The sequence below is a fragment of the Sparassis crispa genome (genome assembly GCF_003851025.1).
Source record: "Sparassis crispa DNA, contig_000004F, whole genome shotgun sequence".
NCBI lineage: Eukaryota > Fungi > Basidiomycota > Agaricomycetes > Polyporales > Sparassidaceae > Sparassis > Sparassis crispa.
The window spans coordinates 2522040-2544514 of NW_020939751.1; the positions used below are offsets into that span (position 1 = coordinate 2522040).

The 22475-nt window shown below is 50.3% G+C and overlaps 5 protein-coding genes across 5 annotated transcripts; 2 read left to right on the forward strand and 3 right to left on the reverse strand.

Moving 5' to 3' along the window:
- Positions 1–26: 26 nt before the first annotated feature.
- Positions 27–941, forward strand: SCP_0508590 (hypothetical protein; the record flags this gene model as incomplete). The annotated part of the gene is made up of 1 exon (XM_027758914.1): positions 27–941. The coding sequence occupies one exon, from the start codon at positions 27–29 to the stop codon at positions 939–941; it is 915 nt and encodes a 304-aa protein (XP_027614715.1).
- A 5782-nt stretch (positions 942–6723) lies between these two features.
- On the reverse strand, positions 6724–7789 carry SCP_0508600 (UPF0590 protein; the record flags this gene model as incomplete). Its single annotated transcript, XM_027758915.1, has 4 exons — positions 6724–7011; positions 7068–7353; positions 7409–7514; positions 7573–7789. The coding sequence occupies 4 exons, from the start codon at positions 7787–7789 to the stop codon at positions 6724–6726; spliced, it is 897 nt and encodes a 298-aa protein (XP_027614716.1).
- Positions 7790–8447: 658 nt separating this feature from the next.
- SCP_0508610 (hypothetical protein) lies at positions 8448–10117 on the reverse strand (the record flags this gene model as incomplete). The annotated part of the gene is made up of 3 exons (XM_027758916.1): positions 8448–8845; positions 8909–9077; positions 9392–10117. 3 exons carry the CDS (start codon positions 10115–10117, stop codon positions 8448–8450), a joined length of 1293 nt encoding a protein of 430 aa, XP_027614717.1.
- Positions 10118–13153: 3036 nt separating this feature from the next.
- SCP_0508620 (predicted protein) lies at positions 13154–16927 on the reverse strand (the record flags this gene model as incomplete). The annotated part of the gene is made up of 6 exons (XM_027758917.1): positions 13154–13620; positions 13673–14609; positions 15300–15950; positions 15999–16127; positions 16179–16833; positions 16893–16927. The coding sequence occupies 6 exons, from the start codon at positions 16925–16927 to the stop codon at positions 13154–13156; spliced, it is 2874 nt and encodes a 957-aa protein (XP_027614718.1).
- A 601-nt stretch (positions 16928–17528) lies between these two features.
- Positions 17529–20032, forward strand: SCP_0508630 (hypothetical protein; the record flags this gene model as incomplete). Its single annotated transcript, XM_027758918.1, has 5 exons — positions 17529–17679; positions 17903–18004; positions 18070–18285; positions 18376–18713; positions 18797–20032. The coding sequence occupies 5 exons, from the start codon at positions 17529–17531 to the stop codon at positions 20030–20032; spliced, it is 2043 nt and encodes a 680-aa protein (XP_027614719.1).
- Positions 20033–22475: the final 2443 nt, after the last annotated feature.

Consider the following 22475-nt stretch of genomic DNA (forward strand, 5'->3'; position numbering starts at 1 on the left):
GCCAAGATCCTGAAGGAACACCCAGAATGGAATCGTGGACGCGCCGTCTATCCATACGGCCTCTGGCAGAACAGGGAGATGACATAAGCAAGAAGGTTGACCACATCAATCCAGAGTCTTGGAAGGGTGATGTCTCCATCCGGAATGTTGTCCTCCAGACTTGCTGGAGTCTCGGACAAGGAATCGCTGAGTCGGAGCTTCGGGCAGCTCACATAGCAGTTCCTTTCGAGGCGTATGAAAGCTCAAATCATGACATAGACATGCTAAGGCCATTCGGAGATGGTAAGGTTGTTTACATCGCGAGACTTCGGATGGATGAAGCGGATGAAGAGCCTTCCATCATCGCAGATTCATCGAAATCTACAGGCACTGCAGAACTGCACGCATCTATGGCAGCAGAAGATTTGGCACTCGAACCCGATGTGGAGGATTTGCTAGGTCCTGAGGATGTGGAGAAGGAGAAGGGGCAGAAGGTCGAAGCATGGTTAACTGTCAGTGATGACCCTGCTGCAAAGAAACAGCACAAGAGTACAATTCTTCACTGGCTTTCCAACCCTCACATCAGCCCTGGTTTGACTGATCACCTCAGTCGAATATGCAGTTTTACATGCTATTCAAATTTCGCTGTTGTGATGGACATGGAGACTGAGTTCGGGACTCCCCTACTTACTATCGATGATCCAGCGCTCACTCTATTGCAGCACAATCCAACCGAATCTGTCTTTCTTGCAGTGGTACGCGTCTGTGACATTCTGCATGACGGTATCAGCAAATATGCACTTCCGGCGGCCAGGGTAAATGAACCTAACATCTGTATCAAGTTCGACATACTATCACTCTCCTCAATCACCCCGACGGAGGATAATCACCATGTGGACTGGCAGTGGAACATTAAATATGAGCAATCAAGCTCCTCGATAGCCCAGGAAGTTGAAGGATGAGGGGTACAGCTGATTGATCCGCAGACGGCCAGAGTGTCTAATCCACATACTGGTGAAAATTGCATTACTTATCAGTTCAAGACTGAAGAATTGTGTGTGCTCACATGTGATCTCTTTCACCGTGGATGCAATGATGTGCAGTGGGCAACCGCACCTCGTTCAGATCGATTTTCCTATCGGATACCAACAGGTAGGTTTTTCGTTCATAGTAATAGTGGTCATAGGCTTATCTCACTTTGCTCAAGGTGAACTATGCTTCCTCTGTGAGGGAGACGGCATCAACCTCGAGTGTCCAACAAATAAGCACATTTATGCACACTGTCCCTCAGTTTATCTGGCAATAACAGATGGGAAGAAGATTCTTGAGCACATGGGCTGTCACATTCTCCATGATGCTACAGTCAGCAGGGAAGCCATGCCATGCGGATTCTGCCTTAGTGTGGGTGCTACTTGTGTGGTGTACCTCCGAAAGTCACGTGAGCGGCATGGTGGTTTTGGCATTGACATGGAGCGCACTCACTGTCACAACAAGTACAAAGTCTCTGTTACACGAAGCACAAAGTTCATGAAAACCTCACCTTGTACAAATGTACCCGTCAATTGCCCACTGTGTCCAAAATCTCCACAGGCTCCAGCAGTCTGGAAATACAATCTCGAGGTGCATTTGCACCGTGCACATCCGGACACCACACTGTCGCTTTACGAAGATTTGTGGAAAGTCAGTAATGAGGAACATGCAGCCATGGAGGTGAAGTTCCTGGCGCGACACAGGGTGAGCAAGCGGAAATGACATGAGGATGCTAGCAACAACACGAAGATTTCTGACATCCACAAATGTACTGCGGTGAGTCTCATCCTGATAATTTTGACATTCATTCTGATGTCTCTTCATTACAGTACCACCGACTTAGAGCCATCAGGGTCTAGTTCGGGTATCCGAGACATTGCTAGCTGCTCTTCAACAACCTCAATGCTAGGAAATCCTATACTTCCTGACTCAGACTCAGACTCAGCATCCAGCTCTGACATTGATAGCGATGAAGAAGACAGGCAATGAAGATGGCAAGAGCATCTCAGGCTGCATAGATATAGATGAATGCGGCATTGGAACTGAGCCTACAACCTCTGACAATTCATTGTTTGCAGAAGCCTTGAGTTCGCTACAGCAGCCAGATATCATGGCACCAGTGTCAGCTTATTGTATAAATCCATCGAGTGACCTTGGTGACAGTTCCGTAAATCCACCCTCCATCATTGGCGCTGTGCACTGAAGCTAACATGCACGACTGGGACGGCAGCCAACAGTAGCGTCAGAGGATCAAAATTCACCATCGATTCTTTGCGAGGCATGCAAGGGCCCAGCTCAAGGTGATATGGTACAATGTGATGGCCCTGCATGTGGACAATGGGTATGTCATTCATCACCGCATTTACTTGTGTACTAAGATTAAATGTGTAGTATCACCTCGACTGTATAAATGTACATGAAGCACCGGCCGCTGACTGATTTTGTGATCAGGTCTGTGCAGAGAATGTGGGAGTTACAGTATGCAGACCCAGGAAGAAAGCACGTAAGGCTACTAGAAGTTAATTGCGAAGCATAAAGTATGTACACCACCCATGTAGGCGAGAGTTTTGTGGCGTAGAGTAAAATATTTCCCAATTTGGAAGGAGGGAGGGAGGGAGGGTAACCTCCGAATCCTTATCTGGGTTTCTCGACCTGCGGTAAGAAACTGAGAACCCGGAGCCCTCTTTGGTAAGAGATCTGGTTTTCCAATAGCATGATATAGCACAGAGGCACCAATCAATTCTGGACAGTGCTGAATTAATGACAAATAAGCTTTGCAAATTTTCTGAGATTTTGAATATCTTATATGATATAATGACCTGTTTAAAAGAGCTCACCAAAGTTCAAGATCTGCAAAGTTACAACTTGTCAGTGCTCTCAGAACTTCTGTTGAAACTACTTACCACAATACCCTCAAGATCTTAACAGAAAGCTGTACCACACACAATGTTAGAACTCACAGGCTACTCTTGATGTCTCTGCAAAAACAGTGCTAAGACTGAGATGTGATGATCAGTGTGTAATTCCATTCTAATGGTTATCAGCTTGTTACTACATAGGATGAACATCATACACATTTGTGCACAACTTACATTACTGATATTGCAAGTAATTCTTTGAGCAAATAAAATAATGCTGCATCAATGCAGGCCTGAAGTTATCCATGCTCACTTCATGTACAGGGCCTGCATCATCAACCAGCTGAAGTAAATGCACGGATGGCCTCGGAAACTCTAGACAAATAACATGCACTTCAATCTGACCGATGAGCTGCATATTTCATTTCTAAGGACTCATATTGTCACCACCTTCAACAAAGTAAACATTGTGAGTATGCTACACCTTTTCAGTCTCAGTCAGTCAGCACACCTGCCTACTCAGCTAGTCTAGGTTCTGACACGCCTCCTTGTCGAGAGGTCGGACAATTTAGACAGAGTTGTAATTTTACTAGTGGTTGATAACACTGAGTCACAAATTTTTGTGATCTCACGTAATGTACCTATTCCAACAAATCTGTTGAAGACTTTCTGCAGTTATTCTTTACTGCAGTTTCCCCACCTGGCATGCACGGGGTGTGTGATAGTGCACAGGTGATAGCAAGATCGTATCTGCTAGAGTTGATGATGCAGAAGGTGTAGAGATTTCTGCGTAGGAGACTAATCACAACAAATCAAATCTCAGGCTGCTTGGACTACCATAAAGCATATGACATAGCCATGAACACAGAGAAAGTGTTAACTTGTCTACATGCACCTCGGGGTGACATACTGTGGCAAAACAGATGAATGGGGACATTGAAAGGACAGAAACACGATGTGCTGGACATGATTTACAGATGCATTGTGGGAGCACGTGACATGCCAGATCGGCAATCACAACCCACAATGGACCTCTTAGTAAGACCCCCCCTCTAGATAGCAGACGTCAGACATGGATATCTGAGGCACGAAGGTTGAAGCAAAGTGGCTACAACTGCCTTTGGGAGACTATACTCAGCATACATTGGCAAAATGAGGTGCCCATCCCTAAGCCTAATGGTGCTCTCCGATTGGAGAAACTCCCAAAGTGCTGCCTACAGGGCGCCACCAACTGTGTGATAAGGCACAGCATACTAGTACATCATACAGTACAGACGAGAATGGATGTACCGTCTATGACGAAAAGTAGAAACAGTCGAAACTCTCATCCCACTCACAATGATCCTGCCTTCCTCGTGAATATACTTTACCCTTAATCTAAGATTATGAGGGGTGATCTAGGTAAAATGCTGGATCACATATATTCACAATTCTGTAGAGTCATGATTTGCCACAATAATGCTGAACTCTGTGGAACATACCTTGGCAGCTTCGCCCGCGACATAGACTTGGCACCCGTCATCAACCTGAAGTGTACATTGTACTCCTCTACGAACCTGTCATAACGCTTGACGGTGGCATCGAGACAAAATAGAAGCACCTGCTAAGATACCATCTAGAGAGATGTAGGCCATCACAAAAAAGGTGCGGAACTTGGAATGCCCTTATATCGCAATAGAATGCCATTAGAATGGATAAAATCATCAGAATGACCGGAATGAATAAAATGGCATTAAGCCTTAACAATGAAGTGTTAGAAGTTTAATAGAATGCCAATAAAATCACATAGTATATCAGTTCCAACGGGTGAAAGTATATTGCTTCTTAGAATGTCCAGAATGCTTGCGCCTGCTGCCGGTACAGTATCCAGGCTGCTTGCTGCAATTTGCTCCATGCCTCGTATATCAGAGGATACAACTAGAGATGACAGGGATAAAGCATATATATTTTGGGGCTATAAGGTACATGGGTACATGCCTTCACGCTGTGGTACATGCATGCAATGAGTCGGAAACTCCATATGCGTGCTGACAGCGGTGGCAAGTAGGCCGTGATTGCAGCGAGCCCGAAACTGCAAGGGTGCATCGAACTACACAAATGGCCAGCGGTGCACTGCATACAGTTGGGGATACGTTCAAGCATGTCGGTGAGTGACAAATCACCTTCGATAAGAGGGAACTCATAGGGTCGTGGGTAGCACAGGAGTGCCGCCGGCACTGCGAGGGTCACATGGAGGGGCAGCTGTCCTTTGCGTAGGTATTCTGCCAGGTACCGCCAGAGGATCTGGAAGCTGTCCTGCACCGTGCACATGGGCCGTGACATGCAGGGAACGTCGAACAAGGGCTGCAATAAGTTGTGCTTGAGTGTTGGCTGCCGTGTTGGTGCTGGCCGGTGGGGTGCCACTGTAGGAGACTTGGTGCTGCAGTGGGCATTGCAAGAACCAGTACATGTTAGCATCCGCGCGGGAGCGCCACTGATGCTGAGCACACGAAGGGGATGATGCAGAGACAGTGACCTTGCAAGGGACCTTCACGAGTGCCGTATGATGTGCAGTGAGAGGCGGCACTGTGGACCTGTAGCCAGTGTATGAAACGTTGAGGTTGAGCTTCGCACAGAAAACTAGACGAATGGCTTCGTGATGTCAGGTACCCAGAGACGCAGTAAGTGACTAGTCACCGCAAACCCTGTTGAAGCCACAGACTCGCTGTGGTGGCAGTGAGCGTCGCTTGGAGGTTATTCTTCGTGTATGTCTTTAATTAAGATCCATCAGAGGGCGACACAGAAGGACTGCGGCCAGTGTATGGAAATTTGATGAAGAGTCTTGCATAGAGCACGCTGCACTCATGATTGATCCTGATGTATAGCCCCGGATGTATTCTTGCTTCTAGTGTTGCAATGTCCCAATGATGCGCTAGGGTATTCAGCAAGATGCTTGAGTCCGATCCATGGGCACGAGTCACCGCGCGAGAATATAAGACACTTGCAGCTCTGAGAAGCCTCAAGCCGTTCGAGCATATAGGTAGAGACTATATTATGGCCAAGAAAAAGAAACAAGGTAGGACAGGTGTCGCAGTCCACGAGCGTGCAGACGACTAAGATGAATTTGCGGAGCCGCCGTGCGAGATTCCGACAGATACAGTAAGGCTGACCGGAATGCACCTTGATCAGGAGAAAATGTTGATTTAAGGTCGACATCTTGCTGAAATGACAAGGTTATCTAGAGAAGAACCACCGACAACGGTGGCGAAGGTTGAAGGGAGGCAGCAGCACCGGGAACGGCAAGAGATGCTGTGGAGTTTACAGCTGTACAGTTATCGGAAGTAGCCGGGAGTCGGACGTAAGTCACGACGTTCAGAGGCAGGGAGGACGAAAAGGCTTTAGAACATCGTACACCAATCCCAAGGAGATTCGAAGGCGGGCGGAACGAGATTCGAAGGCGCCGAAATCTCGCGTTTCCAGTAGAAGGTATAACATTATTTGTTACGTTATTACACGATCCTAATTCCATTACAATCCGGTTACAATGGATAAAATTATTCTATCACTCAAAATGGATAACATCTGGCCGCGCTTTTTGTGAAGTAGTATCGTTAATTCCAGTGGGCAACGAGCACAGTTTAACTCGAAGTCGAGTGGCACGACACGAGGCGAAGGTACCTGGTAAGCACAGTCGCGTCAGGCTGCGTGACGCGCTGTGTGGCACGGGTTCGTCGCGACAATGTGAGACAATTTACAAAACAAGTTCGCCTACTATGGCCCTATGCTACAACTAACACAAATGCGCTACAGGTACTTCTAATATACCAGAATATACCAGAGAAATAATACACCGTACAGTAGACCTACAGACCAAATGTCAATCCAGCTTCTTGCTATCGTCCGCATCGTCCGTTAAGCCCTCAGAGTGCTCCGCCAGTGAGCCATCTTCCTCGACCCGTTCGATTACAACACACCAGAATACACGCCCCCAAGGTTTCCCGTTCGCTCCCTGGCCATCACGAACGCGTTCACAGCACACGAACCGTACCGGCTGGCCGTCCCAGTACTTCATGATGTCTATCGAGATCCCGCCGGGAATGCGTAAGTCTATGCCCTTCGGACTGAAGTACAGGTGGCGGTGGCAAAAGTCTACCGTGATAAGATCCTAAATTACACGATGTGCTGAGACGTGAGGCTAGAGAAACAAACAGGTGGACGTACATCAGGCCCAAATATAACGCCCTGCCTATGCGCGCGATTCCGGAAATGTGTACGCCGCTTTTCGTTGTTCTTGCTCTCCATCGGCCGCGCGGCGCTGCTGCGCCCGTCAGCAGTACACAGCGCGGACGTGTCTTCGCCGGTAGGGTGTTCTGGGGGGAATGGTGGTGGTTGACCTTCCCTTTCTACCCGTTGGTGCCGGAGATACGGCATGGTCGCAATGAGGGGCGAGAATGCCCACGGCTTAGTTTTCGACGCGAGGTCCTGGTCGAGCGTCGGATCTCGGAACCTGTTATGGAGTGAAAATGAGTGGTACGTGCTGAAGCGGATGGCAGAAGACACACTGCATGAATTTCACTGCTGCGCTGAACCCCCACGGTAGCTTAAGCGGCCTATCGAAGGTGTTGCCGAACAAGATGTCGTCTGCAGAATAACTCTGCAGAAATCGTCCTAGTTACCGCATACACGGTTCAGTTTTTGAACGCATATAGCGAGCCAGAAAACGTACCCTGCATCTGAATGCTCCATGTAATTCCCTTTCTCTCTTCAGCCTCGAAGTACGAGCTCTCATTGACCTTACCGCAATGGTCTGCGAAGCCCTTGATGAACACGGCAACCTGGCCCTCGAATAGCTCGCTACTGATATGCACAGGGGTATGGGAGTTCGCACAGACTGGGTACAACTCTTCGAGAGATGGTCCGGCGAGAACGCGGAGGCGAGGCATTCTTCTACACAGGAATCTAATCGCAATACCACCGAGAAGCACGGCCGAAGGAACGAAGTAGAGTAGCCCTGCTACACAACAGTGTGAAAGGTGTGACTGCAATCGAGGAAAAGTATTAGTGCGTAAACGTCGATGCCCGGCTAATAATCATAATTCGCCACCTCTCATTCGCTCGTGATCGCCTACCACTTTGAGGAGCTTCTGTAGCTTCGTTCAACAAAATCGGGGCTGTCGACGTTGGGGGATATCGAATAAACATCGAGAAAGGTGTGTCTGAGATCTGAGATCTATATAGTCTTGGTATGCTGCGTAAAGATCGCCGCAACTTGATTGCCAAGCCAGTTAAATTAGTGAGGGTACCAAACACAGCATCGATATCTCGAATTTCAGAAGACGAGCCTGCGTACGATAGGTCATATCGGTCTGTGCTATGTGGCGTAATAATAATTGGTTCTACGATAAAATATTCACTGCGAACTATCCACCGAAAGCAATCAGTAAAAAGCACCAAGCCCAAAAAAAGCCTCGACAAATGAAGCCAAATAGACAGCCTAAAACCGAGGGGACTACAGTATTAGTGTCCTCGTACGGCGCAGCACCACAATCCGCACAACTTCACAAAAGCCCAAAAAGCCCAGTCCATATGAGTATCATACCGTCATGAAGCGAGCGTTCCAGTCATCGCCACCAACAGCGCCATAATCGTCCACAGGGTAGCACTCCAAACAGGCGTAGCAGCGTTCTTGTTCGTCACAGTCGCAACCTCCTGCACAAAACCCTGCCCGCACACCGCGTTCACGATCTCCGCCGCATGCTCGTACGTCTCCTCCAGGCCCGTCACGTTCCCAATATAAGAGACATATTCCCCCATCAGCATCTGCGTGCATCGTGTGCAGCTCGGGACGGACGAGTTCGGGAGCGGGGAGCCTTGTGGCAGCAAGTAAAGATACATGTTCGCCGCGTTTCCGCCTGCTACGGCGTCGATGTAGCAATATGTATCTGTCGTCGAGTTCGACAGGCATCCCGCCCTCCGCATCATTGCGTACGACTGAAGGCCTGGATAGCAAGAATGATGTCAGCCACTCAGGAGAGACTACCACCAAAAAATCACGGACGAACCTTGCAATGTGGTCGTCGCCATGACGTTGTTGAGCTTGAGCTCTGTCGCGCAGGACGCCTGCATCGTCTCCGCAAACCAGTCTATGTTTGCCGTGCACTGGTCCTCGCTGACGTCCGTATTGCAGGTGCCCCATACAATTGTATTCAGTAGGGTAATGTTCGACTGGGCCTGCGCACGGGAGTCAATCACGTAGACTCATAGAACCAGAAATGAACAGGGAGGATGACAATGACCACATCCAAGATTTTAGCAATCGGAACAGAAAAATTCGCCACAGCAAATGCAGGGGAAATTAAGACTATCTTCATCCTGTTACACTATGACATAACTGCAAGCTACGGCCTGAAGATACAGCAGAGTAAACGGAACGAATTGGGGAATCCCATGCGTTGGAGGGAAATTCATCTCATGCGTATGCGAGTCAAACATGGCGATCACCCGTAGTGCAATAGGTGACTATGACAATAGAGGGACAAACGAACCTGAATGAACGCCGAAGAGCTCTGCAGGAGCATTCCAAAGGACCTACACTCGCGGAAAGTCTCCGTCTGTGTCATATTGACGAAGAATTCCTGGCAACTTTCTGTAGAGAAATTCTGCGAGAGCGTAGTATCCAACGGCTGTGGAAATGGCGTGGGGAGTACTGGGGGAACCACGGGGATAGTCGGATATACGGGGCTATGGGATGCGGACGAGGATGGCGACGCAGTCGCAGACGAACCTGTGGAGGATGGCGACATAGCCAGAGCGGACGAGATGGAGAACGACAACGATTCCGTCTCGGCAGGTGCTTGGAAGTCAGGTTCTGGGTGTCGCTTGTGTGGCTGCCAATTCGATATCGTCGCCGCCCAAGTCGTCCAGTCTTGCGAAGACTGATCGGGCGAGAGCGCATCGAACGCTGTGGGGTGAGACAGGTAACGCGTGGATACTGTCACGAGCACGAGAACAACGGGTACAAGAAGGATAGTCCATCGCGTGCGATGGCCTGTGCGACGCTTCGATGCGGCGGGAAGGTGGTACAGCTCTTCGCCGGAGAGCTGCTTCGGTTGGGCTGGTGATGAACCGGGCGTGAAGGGGGGCGTGCTGGCGGGCGAAGGTGAGAGCGAAGAAGAGCTGGATGGAGTCGCTGGTGATGGATCTCTTGGGTGTGCGGTCTGAGGTTCACGCCGGATACGTTTAGGAGCGGGGGAGGCAGGGGGCGTAAACATCTTAAGAAGGGTAGCCTGGCAGATTCAGAGCACGTTCAGAATGTCCAGGGCAAAGGAGCGTGGCTTGAAACGAATGAATGCTGGTTCGCAGATGCGAACAACTCTGCAATAGATAGGACGTCAGTATAGGCGTCGATTGACCGGCTGCACAGCGAGAAATTGACACCCTCAGCACCTGTGGTGAGGGGGAGTACAGAGGAGAAACGCACAACTTAAGGGCCAAGGTCAAAAGGTAAAGGCACCTGCTGAGCGGCGAAGGTGCGACATCGACGAACACTGGCGCCGTGTTCTCAGCGCCGACTGCCACAGTGCTGCTCTGGACTGCCAAAAGTTATTCAGTTCCCAGGTACATGCGCACCAAAATGAGGTGATCTCGGGCTCTATAGCGGTTCGTTCTTGACCCGAATCAACACCGGAAACAATCAAAATTCCGGGAGTTACACCAAAAAATATGGGGGGGACATTATCGGACATCAACCAGAGAAATGACTCATTGGTTGAAACCACAAAGCGGCAATCATAGCTGTTCAAAAGATCCTTTATTCGTTCAAGTAGCTGAAGAATATGTTTAGCGCCAGGGAGACCCCCAGAAATAACCACATGCGATCTGCCCTGAGGGCCTCGACTCCGGGCCTCACGAAACCGGATTTGACATCATACAGTAGCGTACATCTGTCACCCTGAACTTCAATGCCTCGGATAACATGCAGCGGTAAGTAGCAGTAAATGGTTTGACAGCTAAGTCGAAAACGATAGACGCATTTCGACGAAACTTACTTCAGGTACGCTGCTTATACGGATTATCCCGGAACAGCAAATTCGTGTGGGAGTGCGTGAAGGGGGTAAGCCGCGCCATGGCTGGCCAATCAGCACTTCAGCAAGGAGAATTTCCATCCAGAGCGGTATTTGATGCACTGAAAATGATGAAGCAAGTTTCGTCGAAATGCGTATATCGTTAGCTGGAACATATCATTTCTGCAACAAGGGATGAACACCTTGTGATATTGTCCTGGTCTCTGAGAATATCAGAGGTGATATGATGTTGCAGTCATAACAGCCTCGAGGTAAACACAAACAAGGGATAGGATCCTGTATCATTCTGAGTCGAAGACCGAACCTAGCAGCGCTTGCTGTCATCAGACTCAGAGGTATCCAATAAGAAAAGAAGCCAGTGCGGGCACTGCAGAGTATATTCACTCAGATCAGGGAGCGTCAAAAATGGTGGTAAGACTCATCGCTAACACATCAACAGGTCAGACGTGAATGAACGGCACAGCAAGTACTTGAAATTGCGCTAACCGCAAGTGACGAACGAGACAGAACTTTGGCGCACCCACCACTAAGCACTCGCTACTGCTCACAAGTCTCGAGTGACTAGTGACTAGGTGGGATAAGATCCGCGGTGACCGCAGGTTCAGCTAGCAGCACTCGGGCGACATCTAAGGTTGGATAAGCTAGCGAGCGCTGTGGAAATACTTTCATGCACCGAAGAGATTCGCATCGCGAGGACGACCAGAATGTGCATGTGAGGCGACGCAGTGAACAAGCTCCCACGAGCATTCAACCTTATGATGCAATGATTCTTCGTGAGAAGGCAAAGCTGGGAATCCGACGAAGGTTCAAGGCCAAATTAAGATGAACAAAAGATGAACAAAAGAAACAGCAAGGGGAAGCCCTACGAGAATATATGGATACTTGGGAAGGCTGCCCAAATTCTGTATGTCCACGGGAGAACGCCACCTCAGTCCTTGGGATGTGCACCGGAGGCTGCACAATCATGATGCGCAGGTTCCCAAGGTCGTGCTTCGCACAGTACATTTGAGGGCAGCGTGTCATTGGGCCAGACCTAGAATGCAGGTGCACTCACACAGTACTCCTTCTGATTCTGAACTTTTCCAATTCGAGATACGATTCGGGAATAACAAGCAACAACGCAATGGGCGGACGCGTTGGTCTGCATCGCCCTCACAGCTTGGTTCTTCGTGAAGAGAAAAGAATGGTCTTTAGTCAGGGACAGCACGACGCCATATCGGGCTTCCTCGCATTCAGCACGGCGTCCGCCAGAAGTGCGATGGCGCATATTAAACGACTCATTGAAAGGGAGTATTTACTGACTGCGCACGATGGCCTGGGTGGAATTTGCGTTTCACGGCTAGATCCTGGACTGAGTTGTATCCTATAAGCCCTGACGACGATTGTTCTGCATGTATTGGCTACAAGGCAGGGCATGCAAAATAACGAAGTTATTACCTTCAACCTCCCCAGATTGAGGACACAGGGGATCGCGCACCATTGCACAATCTGCAATGACTTCGGGAATGCATTTGTTATTGCATCTCGATAACCGCGACGACACGATACTCTGGAACACAAGTGGACACAGCGTTTGGGACTTAAACGTGTGAATCAATCTTCGTTGTATGATACTCACCTCGGATACCCGTTCTTGCTCGGAGATCGGAGTCGACGACTCGCAACGCGCTCGGGGGAAGATCTGGGGTCGTCCAGTGACCTCACACTTACCGCCAGGAACGCTTGGCACTGTTTCGAATACAGCGCTCACAACTCGTCCGAGTTGGACTTGGAAGCAGCAGGAAGAGCTGTACAGATCAAAATGGTGCATCGAATTCCGCCACATGATATCCCTCCGACATGTTCGGCCCCTGACCTTGGATAGCGGATGATGGCCCACACACTACACAGTCAGAAGTAGCACAATCTGCGTCCATGTGTCGATGTACATCCGATTTTGTCTTCGAGGAAATTGCTTGTTTTTGCATCCTCAAGATATCCGGAGTTGAGCTGTAAACTAGAGTTGTCTTAATATATGTCCACCTTGCAATGTACAAACGCCCTGTCAGTACGCCTAAACTTGCAAGTGATGACACTCACCGCTTAGCATATTGCAGATCTGGGGGACGTTTGACTCATGCAATGTCCAAATCCACATGCAGAAGACACACCGATAGCCTAAGCCAGCAGCAGTGCCAGTATAATCGGTACGATATAACTTACATCCAAAGCCTAATCCCCGCATCACAACTCCTCACTCTCGCGCGCCCCAAAGCTCGTGCTGAGCCTCGCATCATATCTTCGGAGGAGTAGCCGGTCCAGCCACCCGCCCAGGGGAAACGGCTTGCGCCACTGATTGTGGAGGTGCACCGAAAATACCTTGGCGAGCGCCCTGTCTAGCCCCCCGCCCTCCTCCCTGCCGTAGCCCACCGTCCACTGCCCGTTGATAGGGTCCTGCTCGAACGGGTCGGGCAGTCGGTTGTCGAACCGGCACGAGCGTGCGTCGGTGAAGCACCATGGTAGTACTTTGAATGGGGGAATAGACTCGGCCGTGAGCCGCCGCCAGAGTTTAAGATAGAGGAGGGCACCCCAGTCGGTCGAGCCCTCTCGTGGGGGTCGCGAGTTTACCATGATATTGAAGGCTTCGCAGAGATAGGGCGAGTGCTCGTGGAAGCGCATCAGCGCACCATTGAAAGGCACGTAGATTTTGTCTGGTATTTCAAGTCAGCACAATACAAGAACGATGTGTGCGCAAAGACGCACCATAACAATCCCACTGTATGACGAATTCATGCTCCAGCAGCGGTGCGAGGTCTCTCGTCAACAACGAGTCCATATCCACCCACACGCCCCCATATGCCCAAAGTACCAATAACCTAACCAAATCTCCGTCTATCCAGGCCTTCGTGTCCTTCACCCGCAGCAGCTCACTACCGTGTAGTACCGTCCCCCGCGCCAAGTCCTCATAGTTCACCACCTGCAAGACAAACGCGTCCGGAAAACGTCGCAGCCACCTCTGCAGGATCGCGTTGTCCGACAGGTCTCCGTTAGACCATAGCACAAGGCGCGCGGTGTTCGTGTTCTGCGTTGCGAAGAACGACTTGAGCATCCACTCCTGGCGCTCGCCGAACGGCGCTAGGTCCGTCCGCCAATATGTGTGGTAGTGCACGCGCTCGTCGGGAAGTAACACCACGCCGTCGTGCGGCTCAGGCTCGATCGTCCCCGCGAAGTCGTAGCAGTCTACGCCTAGCCGTAGTGGGAGCCCCGCGTGCACCTCTGTTTTCTTCTGCCCGTGCAGAGCCGCGCTCAGGTTGTAGCGGGGCGAGACATTCTCTGGCCGAAAGCAGCCTGCGAGTGGGACGACTGTATTTATCTCCTGCTTCAGCCAGCCTCGCCAGTAGAAAGCTAGCTCAATGTGTGGCTCCCAGAGAATATAGCCGCCAAGGAGAACTAGGACGGCACACCCCAGGAAGATTTTGAAGAGCATGAGCACCGTCCGCGGACGGTGCAAGTTCCAGAGGGATGAGTACCATCGCCGGCGGCGCGTTGGGTAGTAAGAGGGATCTGGAGAGGTTGAAGACGATAAGCTGTCTGCAGATGATCTTCGTGAGAGGGCGTGCAGCGGCAACCGGCCATAGTTCGCGCTCGACATAGTAGTGAAAACGCCCGCAGACAGTAGGCGTGTTATCCCACGAACTCTCTGGATGTGACTGGCATTAGCAGCGAACGTCTAACTGACTTCGCGCATGAGAACATGCCTTCGTTCTATCTGCAAACTGTTCCGATGATAACCGTAGGCTACACCAGTCTTCGCGCCAGCAAAGGGACACAAGTGTCTCTGCTAGCTGCAGTACTCAGGTGGAAGGAAGGAGGAAGTTGTAATCTCGTAGTTGAAGCGCTTGGGCATGCAGGCGAAGCTGATAATTCGCTGTCTAACTCATGCACATCACCCAAGCAACATAAGACCAATCACGGGCATGCATTCTATCCACGTCAACATCTAGGTAACAACTACAGCAGAAGGGGTAAGAGTAGGGGCGGTAATAGTGACACAAAGTAAACGGAATGTAGCCTTAGAGAATAGATAGATGTCGAACACGCCGGATGTTGCAGTGGGATCGGGTGATCGATGGCGGGTGTCGTACCAGGCAAAGTGTGTAGGAGTGAGCGAGAGCCAATATGATACAGGAATGCCCTTCTGGTTGCGATGTGCCCGCGAAGTCGGTGCGAATAAAGTCGTGCCTGGTATTTTGGTCTTAAAACCATCTCCCCTTCTCTTTCCCCTCCCACTACCACATCCTCGACCACCACTTGCCCACCCTCACCCCTCTCCGCTCCCTCCTACACGTTCACCCACATACGATGTCCACTCAACAGTTCATCGCGCAACGGGTACGCTCCCACGGAACGGTGTCTGGAAGACTGGTCGTGACTGTTGCGGTACAGCCACGCCATTCTGGCGAAGGGGGGCAGAGTTGTAAACGACCTGTGCAGGAAGCTGTGCCTGCGACTGCGGCTGCTGAGGTGCCTGCTGCTTCTGTTGTGACTGACCCTGAGCCTGAACGGGCGCCTGCGTCGTGCGTGCGCTCTTTTGCTCTGCCGGCTCCTCGATGGCGCTCGGTGCGACGTATAGAGTCTTATCAATCGCTTGAGGGATAGGCTGTATCTCCGTGCCGAGCTCTTGCTCAATCTTGTACAGGTTAAAGCGGTCCTCGTACGTGACGAGGTTGATTGCGAGACCAAGGTGGCCGTAACGCCCGGAACGACCAATGCGGTGAAGGTACGTCTCCGCATTCTTCGGGAAGTCGAAGTTGATGACGACGTTCACCGCCTGTATATCAATACCACGTGTGAGTAGGTCCGAGCAGACGAGGTTACGGCACACGCCGTTCCGGAAGTCGTGGAAGACACGATTCCGATGCGACTGCAGCATCTTGGCGTGCGAGTAGAAACATGAGTAACCCAGCTCAGTCACCTTCTTCGCGAGCAGCTCGACACGGTTGGTCGAGTTGCAGAAGATGATGGATTGGTTAATTTGCAGCTACAGACCAGTCAGCTTCATGAGACTCCAAGTCACAGTACAACGTACCTTGGAGAATAGCGTGTTCAGACAATGAACCTTCTGGCGTTCTTCAACGTATGCGTAATATTGTGTAACACCACGCAACGTGAGCTCGTCCATCAGGTTTATCTCGTAAGGTGATCGCATGTGCTTATCCTGCATCACTGTGAGCCATGTATTGAACGTAATACATCGAATCCCTCCCACCTTAAAGTCTTTGACGATCATGGGGAATGTGGCACTGAACAACATAACCTGGCGATCCTTGGCCATGTACGATAGAAGCTGCTCCATTACTGGGGCGAACTCGGGGGACAACAATTTGTCAGCTTCGTCCATGACGAAGATAGGGCATTCGCTTAGGTCGGCAACGTTTTTACCTGCCAAATCTAGTATGCGACCGGGTGTACCAACAAGGACGTGAACGACCTCCGATAACCGCAAAATGTCGTCCTTGAGCGTGGTACCACCGGTAGTGACCATAACTTGCACGCCCATGTGCTTGCCGAGGATTTTGCACACTTGGGCGGTCTGCAGCGCGAGCTCGCGCGTCGGCACGAGCAGCAGTGCCTGAATCTTGTTCTTGTTCACGTCAATCTGCTGGAGGGAAGGTATAACAAACGCAGCCGTCTTGCCCGTGCCGTTCTTGGCGCGGGCGAGGACGTCACGCTTGGCGAGTGCGATGGGGATAGCTTCCTCTTGGATGGGAGACGGCTTCTCGAACCCGGCTTCAAATATGCCCATGAGGAGCTCACGGCGGAGGAACATGTCCTCGAAGTCCATGCCTTTGGTGGCTGTGACATCTTCGGTCTGCGGACGGTCGTCTCTTGGTGGTGGGCGCAGACTGGCCTTCCAGGCGTCGCTGTAACAAGCCAGAGGTCGTCCATAAGCTCTTTGAAAGATAAGCAGCGTAAAACTCACGATGTAGATGATGATGGACGGGCTGGCTGAGACATTGGTGATGAATTATGTGTTAATGGAGTGTGTAGAGGGATGAGTAGAGATGAGTGGGGTGATGTTCAAGTTTTGCTGGAGTTCGGGTACGACTGTTGGTTGTTCTTTGCGTACACGCAAGCGGGCGGTGGAGACTCTGCTTTCACAAAAATTATGGAGGAAACTTCTGTTGTGTGTTTTCGCAGAAGTTTGCTGGTGGTTGGAGTTGGGAAGAGTGAGCTGGGTTGTGTCGAGCGGAGGGAAACGGTGAAGGTACGAGAGGATGTACGGCAATTTCGAATTTGAGCCTCAGGTGGATGTCTACGTGACAGTATGTGACAGTAACATGCGATACTGTGACCTCCTAGCTGTCACGTCCGTTCACGTGAGACATTCTAAGCGCTCTTATGCTCTGTTCCATCATGTACCAATTGACTTGTTCTCGTCCGAGGGTCCGTTTGCTGCCTTTATCGTGAAGACCCCGCGTAATAATCTGCCGGAACCCACCCTCGCAACGGACGCGTACGAAACACGAACCAATTCGTCGACTTCACGCCCATTCTACCTCAGAATCATTGCGCGTTATCAGATCACGAGATTGAATCAGACACCTTCGTGAGCATTATGTCTGAGTCTGTAACTGTAGGAACATCGCAGTCTTCAACCTCACACTCACCGTCGGCGGTGGAGATCTGGAAGTGGACGTTAACCAGCGATGCAGTCGCCTCGTGCTTCGTGAAAGATGTGTTTGATATGCGAGATAGTGGAGTCAAAGGTACGTCTCAAGTACTTGTGTTTCGCAGGTTGGGTGGACTTGTTCGTAGTCCTACTGCTTTGGGCCACCGAATCTCCGTTGTCCATCCAATTTGCTGAGCAGTGAGAAGACGAATTCATCTCTAACCTCTATTGTATTTTATGAAGAGCTTTAATCCACTTGCTTTGCTGCTTCTGCGCACATTTCTCCCAGACTCTGGCTAATTGCCTATCCCTTCTTTCAGATGCCGAATTTTTCTGGCTGGGACGTGTACCGTGTCGCACCGTTCGCATCATTGGGATCCTGGTTGGCGTGCAGATATACGAACAACGCACTGTTTATTCCCGTATGTTTTCTTCCATTCCTCGATGTTCTGATATTACAACGTGAATTGATGGGCACTTTCTACAGTGGATGACGGATCGGCCGTCATTGAATGCGTGCAACGCCATTCTGGGCCGAATGTCGCCAGTCCGATGAAATCGGTTACGAGCTGCTGTGATTCACCACTCAATGCTCTACCTCCCAAGCCGCCAAAACCCGTGGCGCAAGTTGGCAAGTCCGTATGCATCGTGGGCCGTGTCACCAGACACTTCGAGTCCCGGAAGATTCTGGTTGATAGCATAGGTGAGTGTTCTCTCCTACATGGTTTTCCGGTCATCCTACATGCGTGACTGCCTGATTAAATGTGACCTAACCGTCTTGCTTCTGAATCAGTGCCTTGTGCTGCAGCAAACGACGAACCTAAGCACTGGCTCGCCGTTCTCGACCTCCACAGTTCGTACTACTTCGCATCGCACCTACCAGCATTCACCGTTCCCGCTTCCACCGCCCAACGCCCCCATGCTCCGAAAACATACACCTTGGCCGTCGACGCTGACGATAGCCGGAAGACTCCGAAGAAGCCTCAGTGTCAGACAGGCCGACACAATCACGAGAGGGACGCTGTTCAGCCAGAGGCGCGAGATATACCCACTCCGATGTCTATTGCGTCGTCCGTGGCTGGCTCTTCGCCGTCAAGCTCCTCCACGTCATCGCCAGTGAAACCAGGACAGGTGGGTATTTACGACCATCCCTCCTGGCGTCGTCCTGCTCTTCGTTGTTGCAACGCAGCACGCTGATCGTCTCATATTTCCAGTCGCCGCCTCGTCTGCGCCATCCCTCACGCCTGCACACCCGCGACCTCACAGCAAACACCTTCCGCATATACATCAAGCACTACATGGACCACGCTCCGCCACCGACCGGGCGCTCCCATTTCGCTTCCACGTCGTCATCGCGCTCTCCGTCGCCTTGCCCCCCACCACGCAAGGGCAAGGCAAGGGTTGACATGCTCACATCTGTCTACAGCGTGGATGTGCTAGACACGCCAACGAAACGTCCTCGCTACGACACTGTACGCAGGCGTGAGATACAGATCGGTCTGCTAGGAGATGCCACACCGCGTCCCTCGAGGAACACGAAGTACTCACTGCATGCCGAAAGCGGGGGAGCAGGGGAGCAGACACCCCGACCACCCCTGTTACCCGACATGTTTGGTAATGAGCACATGCCTGACGACGACGACGAAGAAAACACAGAATACTCTTGCAATACCACCTACGGCGTGACGCTCTCCCACCTCCGTCGCGTTCCCGAGCTCGCCCAACTCGCGTATCGCGTGGTGGACGCAGAAGGCCGGCGGCGCGCACGCGAGGAACGCAAGCGGGCGGAAGCGGGGAGCATGCAAGACAGAGACCACGCACGGGAGGGCGCACGCCAGCGCGAGAAAGAGCCGAAGGGGCCGAAGATGAGGCGGCTCTTCCGTTTTGCGATACGCCAGCTGTACGAGGAGGGCAGCATCGTCCTGTGGGACGGGCCTGTGCGACCTCTGCCCTCTGATCTGGTGTCGCTGTCCAGTGGACTTGGCCCTGCTGGGATGGATGCGCTTTGGCGCACCAATGCCAGCACTTCGATTGTGGCGACGTCGAATGTTACAGTGCGTAGTTCCGTGGCTCGGGGATGGCATGAAGACGAAACCGAAGAACCAAGTGATCCCCCGCCCGGCGAGGAGGCGTACATCTCACTTACACCAGCATACTTCCTGAAAGTCGTCGAACAAACGATCAGGAGTATGATGGCCGCAACCGCCTCGGACATGGAGAAGGCGAGAGCAAGGGAGAAACAAAAACATCGGTCTCGCGCAGCCGTGTCGCTAATGGAGAAACCTTCTGTGCCATCTGGACCCACTCCACATGAAATCCTGGTTTGGCTCCATCGTGACGAACGCTGGGCAAGGGTCGGGGAGTGGACGGTGAGAGAGGCGCTCGAGTGGGGGAGGAGCGAAGGGAGGGTGTGGTGTGTCGGGCGCGAACGCTGGGAGGTTTGCGGATGAATGTGGACGACCAGGTCTCAAATTGTTGCCGGTCGTTCATGGTGCTCCAGATTTCTTGCTATTCGCATGCATGAAGTCCGAAGCTTGAGCTTGAAGAGTTAATCTGTCTCCGAGGCACCAAGTGTGGGCGTCACATTAATATTTTGGGACACAACTCGCAGCATCCCGCACCTCTTATGGGCTGGTGTGAAGTCATCACATGCGAGTCGAGATTTATTATCCTTACAAACTACACCGACTATAATTATTAAGGAGGCTTGCAGAAGTTAAGAAAAAGTACGATGAACTAGGGTATTTAGCTGCGGAATATAAGTATTGTCGTCGGCCTCAATCGTCCAGTGTCAAGTCTGCCATGTCCCCATGCATGGCACTCACAAGTGTAACCTTCGAGTCAGGCGCACTACGAAGGTATGTTCCGCCGCCGTATCGGCGGTATCTCGACCTCGTTTCACTGGATTTGCAGTCCCGTGTGGTCTTTTGCTTACCCCTCACTTCGAAGTTTGTTCAAGTTGCTCAGCTGGATGGAGACGATGGGGCAGGTAGGTGTCTTCTGGACATATATTGACAGCCCGGGCATGCCAGTGTCTGCCAAGTCTTACAACGTTACTCTGTGCATCTTCCGTGCTATGCCGTGCTCCCTCTCTCTTCCCGTCCGCTCGCGATATTCAGCGGATTTTCTTCGAAGTATGTGTGTTGGAATTTAGCTTTCCGTCGCTCCGGTGCCGCCGCCAACAGTGTCTCTACACAGGCGCGGGGGCATACTGATATCTGCACTATGTTCTTTATTTTCCGTAGGGTGTTTGAGCACTGCTGCTAGCAGTACCCAACTTTTACTTAAAAGGGTACTTAACTGGATTTATGATCCTTATTTAAGAATATAAAGTCAAAAAGGGGTGTCTGAAATTAGACTTATTGACACTTATTTGAACACTTGCCTTAAATAAGGATTGTCAGACCAAAAAGTCTAAATAGCTCTCTAAGAAAAAGTTGGGTTTTGCTAATGTGCTGATGGATGGGAAAAGTTGTTGAATGAGGTCTGCGGACATTGACACCCAGTTTGCACAAGGAGATGGCAAAGGTTAAGCACTAAATACTAACTATCCCCAGTATTTAATACTCTTGAGCAGTTTGCATCAGGAAAACCCAACTTTCTCTTATGGACTTATTTAGACTTTTGGGTCTGAGAACCCTTATTTAAGACCATAAGTGTTCAAATAAGTCGAATTTCAGACACTCAGGGAATATGCCTTAGGCCCTTTTTGTCCTTATGTCCTTAAATATGGACCATAAGTCCATTTAAGTTATTTAAGTGTCATTTTAAGGAAAAGTGGGGTTTTCCTGATGTGGGGTCCTACTTTCTGCTGAACTTTCCGATAACAGTACCACACACACACTCTGGGTAGTTGTTGAATTTAGATATGAGTTTTACAAAGTAATTACATAGACCTCCAACATTAACCCCCAGGAGAATGTGTCATAAGAGGGCGTAGGAATATTCTGGCATGACATGAGCAGAGCTGACTAACTGACACTAATTGTAACTCAAAATGGGTGAATTTGGCGCTGAGCAATCAGTGGCAAGAAATGCTTAAGCAGCACTGATTCATGTTGTGCATGTCAATGAAGGGGCTAAAATTTTTTTCTAGCATACAGAAGGTCAATAGCTATCGTAAGGAGCACTGATGTGGGATAATTTGATTATCTCTCTCTGGTCATTTTAAGGCTCCTCAAAAAAAGTGATTATCTGTTCCTCAAGCTCATGAGAAAGTGGTGAGCTCAGAGGAATCAATTTGGGTATTGGGGTATTTCAAACATGATTCGGGGTGTCACCTGAACTTTAGGGTAGTTAGATCAGAAACTTTTAGTATTGCCATCTCCTTGGGTTTGCATGAACACCATGCAGAGATACACCATTCAGTGCAGACATGGTCGAGCATCGCTATGCGAGCTGCTGAAAAGTTACTCCACAAGTCATGGGATATACATTGCTAGGCCTGCAAGAACAACAACTTTGAACTCACAGCTGTAAGCACCCTCAGGCTGATATTGAATGTACATAAATGTTAAGATAAATATTGGAGTGCATGTTCGTACAATATGATGACAAAGTAAGACATAACGCAAGAGTGAGAAAATGCCATCAGAGTTCAAATGTTCGAGTTTAGGGATATATTAAAGCACACCATAGTCCTGAACGGCAAGCTAGCACAAAAACATGAGAGTAACCTGCGAGGAGAGATCAGAGGGTTGACTATTCCTCGAGACATCAGCAAAAGATAACACTTTCTTATGTAATAATAACTTAGCTGACTTTTGAGTCTTAAATAAGACAATAAGGACATAAGACCTTTAAGCTATATTCTTTCAAGGTCTCAAAGTGATTTTTATTAAAAGCTATTCACTATGATTAAGAATTATAAGATGATAAGTTTAAATAAGTTCA